General features: G+C 44.6%; 1 protein-coding gene across 4 annotated transcripts in view; it reads right to left on the reverse strand.

Annotated features, from left to right (window-relative positions):
- Inpp5f (inositol polyphosphate-5-phosphatase F) overlaps window positions 1-5028 on the reverse strand; it is an 87369-nt gene extending 82341 nt beyond the window's left edge. For 3 of the 4 annotated variants that reach the window (XM_028769348.1, XM_028769349.1, XM_028769350.1), the window contains exon 1: window positions 4734-5028. In XM_028769348.1, the coding sequence (XP_028625181.1) occupies window positions 4734-4830 (97 nt within the window). In that variant the 5' untranslated portion in view covers window positions 4831-5028. The remainder of the gene's footprint in view (window positions 1-4733) is intronic. The other variant, XM_028769344.1, reaches the window with a different exon arrangement.
- Window positions 5029-6000: the final 972 nt, after the last annotated feature.

Raw genomic sequence — 6000 nt, forward strand, 5'->3', positions numbered from 1 at the left:
AACTCAGAAAATGTTCCACAGGTGAAAGGCTGCTATTGTAAGCTGGTATTAATCTTGGGTGAAGATACAGGAGATAAGCTAATATAAGAATCCGTTCAGCCCAACTGCCACCATGTTAGCACTATCCTATATAGGGTAACAGAAATAGTACAGAACATGAAACTAGTGTCTTTTAAAAAGAAATTAAAGACTAAAGACGCTAGTAAAGCTGGTTACAACAATAATAAAAATTATTAGGAAGCCAGACATGGTAGTTCATGCCTATAATCCTGGCACTCAGGAAACTGAGGCAGGAGGACTGGGGAAAATTCAGGGCCAGACTGAGCTAAATAAGATACTGTATCCAAAAAAAAAAAAAAGTTAGTTAGTTAGTTAGTTTGTTTAAGTAAAATGACAGGACACAAAATAGTAAACAAGCTAAATACAGTTTCACACAATATATCTCAAGAGAGATGTATTCCATGTAGATTTCAATTCCATAATAATCTCTCATTTTAAAGTTGAGTTTAATTTGACAGTGAAAAATAATTTCAGGCTGGCAAGATGGTAAAGGTGATTGTGTAAAGGGGACTGGTTGAAGGGGACTGTGTGAAGGGGACTGGTTGAAGGGGTCTGTATGAAGGGGACTGGGTGAAGGAGGTTTCTGCTAAGCCTGACAACCTGAATGTGATCCCTAGGATCCACACAGTGGAAGGACAGAATGGGCCCACAAGTTGTTCTGTGACTGCCACAAGTACAAAGCAACATGTATATACCCCTTCCCCCAAAAATAAAAATACAATAATTAGATTGTCAAAACTGTAAGAAGAGCAAGAAAAGTTTCTTGTGGATTCTGATAACTAGTATTCCCTCAAAAAAAAGAAAAGAAAGAAAGAAAAAGAAAAGCAAATGTCCACTACTATTCATCATTTAAAGTTTCATTTTGCTACATACAGACTATATGCTTGTAAATGCTGTGTGTATAGCAGGTGATTTGAGATCTTTCATGGTCATTCAGTCTCAGAATAGAATGAGGTAACACAGAAATAAATTACATAACACTGCCCCTTCACAGGCAGTGAAAGACTGAAAGTAATTCTAAAAAAATGGATTGTATTATATTCTCTTTTATTTTGTTAAACTACAATCCTCTTAAAAATATATATTTATTCTTCAATTAACACACAGTATTTTTGTTTTGTTTTGTCTTTTACATTTTCAAGCAAAACATGTTTCCGTTGTCTCCCACCCCCATGCCCACCATGTCCCTGGTCTTCTCTTGGTCCACCTCCCAGAACCTCTTTTCTATATCACATTACCCTCCCCTTCTTCAACTCCTCTTTTTCCTTCTCCTGGTTTCCTTTTGGTTAAACTATAATTTTACTGTCTGACTCTCTTAGTATCAGTTAAATTCTACTCTCTGGAGAGTACATAGCACTCCATTACTTTCCTGGGAGAAGTTAAAACAAGCTAAATACTTTTTGCTATTGACTCTTAACTTGCAATTGTGATAAGCATCTAAAAAATAAATAAAAAGCTATGCTTTATAAAAATATAGACTACTCACTACTGTTAGGAAAATAAAAACAGACAAATATTTATACTATTTTTTAAAAAAATTTGCCAGGCAGTGGTGGCGCACACCTTTAGTCCCAGCACTTGGGAGGCAGAGACAGGCAGATTTCTGAGTTCGAGGCCAGCCTGGTCTATAGAGTGAGTTCCAGGACAGCCAGGACTAGACAGAAAAACCCTGTAACAAAACAAACAAACAAAAATAATTAACAGTGTCAAAAATAAGGAATCTATCATACACACACACAGTCAGAAAGGGGGGAGTGGGGGAGGAGAAAAGAAGAAGAGAAAAAGATGCTGCTGTATCTGAGAAAAAAAATCCAAGTGTAAATTCTCACATTTCTCGATGAACTGGAAATTTCCCACCCAATTAAATAAATCTTGTTTTGTTTTGTTGAGGCAGAGTCTATTTTGTAGCTCTGGCTGTCCTAAAGTCTGATATGTAAATTAGGCAGGCCTAAAATTCACAAAAGACCCACCTGCCTCTGCCTCTGAAGTGCTAGGATTCAAGGTGGTCACCACCACTCTTGCCTAAATAAATCCCTTAAAAAAAGTAATTCAGCTGGTGTCATAGGTCACACCTGTAATCACAAAACCCAGGAGGAGACAGAGGCAAAAGTATTGTTGAATTTGAGACCAGCTACAGTAGGTTTTTGCCTAGCCTAGGCTACATAGCAAGATAGGGGGAGGGGGAAAATATCAAAATAGGGCCTAAAATAAATACCAAACCTAAGAAATCATCTTATTTTTTTAACAGCAATAATTTAAGTGTGAGGAAACTCAGAATTATGTTTAATTCAGGTTAACTCAATCATGAAGTGTGCTCTGTATCATAAACACTCTTAAGCCCAGAGATACCGAGATTAGTAAAGCAAGGCCTTCTGCTCAGGCCTGTGTCCACTGGAGAAGACACAAACTATTATTACATAATATATAGGGAGGGTTATAAGTGCAGTGTGTACAAAGTACAGAAAATGTCAAGAAAGAAAGAAATGTGACCAATAACTGCACCATGGATGAGAGCTAGACTAGCACAGGGCAGATGGCCTTGAACATGAGTCTCACACAATTAAGTAGGCAGGATGGGGACAGAAAGTAACAGGGATTCCAAGCCACAGAAATGGTTATTTAATCTTAAATATCATTATCACTTTTTTTTTCTGATGTCTCCAGGAAAAAGAAAACTTCCTGTTTCTGGTCATTCCCAATCCCAATCCCAATCCCAATCCCAATCCCAATCCCAGCACTGGTTGGTCCTATAATACCACTTGTAATACAAAAACAAAAACAAAACAAAACAAACGTAGTCAGTAGTCTATTACGCTGCTGAATAACCAAGGGGAAAAAATTAAAGATTTTAACTCTGTCACTTCAAACAACAGCAACACTCACGATCAAAACAGAGACGAGAATGTTCAACAGAATAAAGAGAATTTGAAATAACTCTGTATGGATAAAAAAAGACCCAAAGAGCATTCAGATCAATTAAATATTATTACTAAAATAGCTTTACTTAGGATCTTAAACATTGGATGGGTTAAACTATTTAGTAACTACAGGATGCTTCATGTACTGAGCTTGAATATCTAAGGCTCACAACAGTCTGTTAATTCTGAAATATGATGGCTTCTGCCTTCCTCTAGGCGCTACCTACGTATGTGGGTGATGGGGTGTGTATCTATAAAATGAGATAAACTGAACTGAGAAGCTATACCAAACTTTTTATAATGGGGAAAAGTTTTAAGTTTGCTTTCTGATATGAACTTTGGACAAACAAAAGGCAACTCAAACTCCACGGCTTGTTCCAGAAAAGGCCCTGGTTAAGGAAACTGATCTGCAGAAAAGAAAAGTCCTGTCTGATGAGTTGATAAGGACTCCAAGTTCCCTCCATTTATGCATTCCAGCTCCTAAAAATTTGGCTCTTGTGAATTTTACAGCCTAATTCTCCCTGCTTTAAACCTCACGAGGATGGCAGGAAAGTGGTCAGATTAGGATACAGAAGAAAACGACAAGAAACTAGCCAAAATTAGCCCACCTACATTGTCAGGTCACCTATTCTAAGGTCACCAAGAATACTATTGTGGACTCGGTAGTGCCTCCATTCTGAAAAGAGGAAATAAAGTACAGCAAGAAAGTACAACCAGAGCCATATTTCGGGAGGACAAAAGTTCTCCTTCACCACTCTAACAGAGTAACTTAGTAGGTCTCTGTAAGGACACAGCGGACTCTGTCGGAAAGTGTCACGAAACCGTTCTTCTACATGAGTATTCCAACTCCACTCTCTGGGACCTCACACCTCTCTCCTCACCTGAAAAAGAAGATCCTGACCCTACTTGTGCAGGCTGCCTGCCGTGGAGATTGGCACTAAGGCACTAAAGGACCTGTCCTTGGAAACCATCCCATAAGAGGTAACAAGATGACCTAAAAAGCTCCCTTGAAGAAAGTTACTCTACTAGATTCACTCAAGGAACACAGGAAAACGTCCAATGCAGTGGCTCTTTCAAGAGTTCCTAAAGTAAAAAGATCTTGACCAATGAAGAAAAAAAGCACTGGCGAACTAAGTAGAAGCTACCCAAACTCCTCAGAGCGATAACTGACTGTCGCAGCTGTCTGAGAACAGGAGCTGCTGCTTAACCCAACTGCAAACAAAGTTTCCTAAAACAAACTGGTGGCTGGAGACTTTGACCTCTCCTAACTGTGTGACATCCAACACAATTTCTTCTCGAAAATGGCAATTCATACACTAGTTTTCGATCAAGTGCTGTGAGGTAACCATCCTGAAGTCACTCTTTAATAAGTGACCGGGAACAATTCAAGGATGTCAACAAGGAGTGTCCCGCAGAAGGTTCCACTGAACTGATGGAATTGGAACCCAGAACTTCCCACGCTGGACCCTGCGAAGACGCTGCAGGTGGAGGCCTGCGGGGGCTTCATGAGGGACCCGGTCCCTGCACCCCAGGACCCGGATACTGGAGGAGGTGCACTAAAAGGGGTGACCGGCCTTTCCCGCCTCACTGAGGCAGGAGTGCGCGCCGAGGCGGCGGCCGCTCCCCTCAGGACCAGCGCTGACAACCCCAAGCGTCCCGCCCAGCCTCCCGATCCCCGTTTCGGAGGGGCCGGGCCGCGCCCCCCGCGCTCCAGCTGGCCCGCGCGCCCCACCCAGCCCGCGCCGAGCGCCTCACCGGGTCGGAGCTGCAGGCCGCCGTCGCGCCGGCTGCACCACAGGGCACGCTCGCCCTGCTGCAGGATGTAGTGGTCCTTGGCCTGAAAGAGCTCCATGCCGGCTCCACGGGCTCCGGGAGGCGGCGGTTCCCCGGCCCAGGCACGGCAGCGGCCCTCCTGGGAGCGATGCAGCTGTCCTTCTCCACTGCGACCACCAGAGTCCGTGCCTCGAGGAGACACCGAGGATCCACCCCACGGAGGAACAGGGTGGGGAAGCACTCCGGAGCCTGACCCGCGGGCCGAGAACACGCCTGGGCGGCCGAGGCCCGGAGGCCTTTCCCCCTCCCCCCACAACTCCTGTACCTAGGCTCCGCCCCCTACTCTGAGACTCCACCTCCTATAGTCCGGCCTGGCTTCCCCTAGACTCCGCCTCCTCCCAGGTTCCTCCCCGCGCCATACAACTTTCCCTCCTACAGTTTCTCCCCTCTCCCTTAGGCTCCGCCCTTGCTCAGGCTCCTCCTCCGACCCTCCGACGACTCCTCCTCCCTCTGAAGTTCTCCGAAAGCCCTCCTAGGCCCCGCCCTGGTCCCGCCCACGAGTTTCTGGCTCAGCCCTCTCCCGCTCTACGTATCAAGCCTCTTCTTTCTGCTCTCGCCGCGCTTCTTTCAGTTCCTCCTTCTCGGTCCACTCCTCCGTCTCTCCCAATCGCCGGCCTTCTTACCAGCTGCTACCTCAGGCAGTCCCTGAGTCTGACTCAGTCTGGTTAGACTGGCTAGATGCCCTTTGTGCAGCCATTTCTTGATCTTTCTCTGATGTGTAAGCCGGTCCTTTCTTCCTTCCTTCCATTAGCTCCTAGAAAAACATGGTCAAGTCCCCGAATACACCTGACATTCCTTCCTCCCCAGAGTATATTCCCCCCCAGTCTGAGCGAAGACCACACAGCCATGGTTGGCTCCAGGGTTCTATCCCAAGTTGGCCCTCCCCTGAGCAGAGGCCACTCTGTTTTGGCGATTCCTATTAGAACCTGGACACTAACAATCATTTAGTAACTGTACATCAGTGGAGATGTGTATCAACAGAATACACACTGGAGATAGCAGGGCTAGTGAGGGGAAGGTACGGGAAAGTCTGAGAAGCTGGCCTACAGGAATTCAGTTCATGAAGTAAAAGGGACGTCACTCAGAGATAGTAAAATGGCCAGGTGACAATCTGAACTCTTTGGGTCTGTCTTGCTGTGTGATCTTGGAACAATTCTAGTCTCTAGTGGTTGAATTTGTGACCTTCATT

The sequence above is a fragment of the Grammomys surdaster genome, unplaced genomic scaffold (assembly GCF_004785775.1).
Source record: "Grammomys surdaster isolate TR1022 unplaced genomic scaffold, NIH_TR_1.0 192, whole genome shotgun sequence".
In the NCBI taxonomy this organism is placed as follows: domain Eukaryota; kingdom Metazoa; phylum Chordata; class Mammalia; order Rodentia; family Muridae; genus Grammomys; species Grammomys surdaster.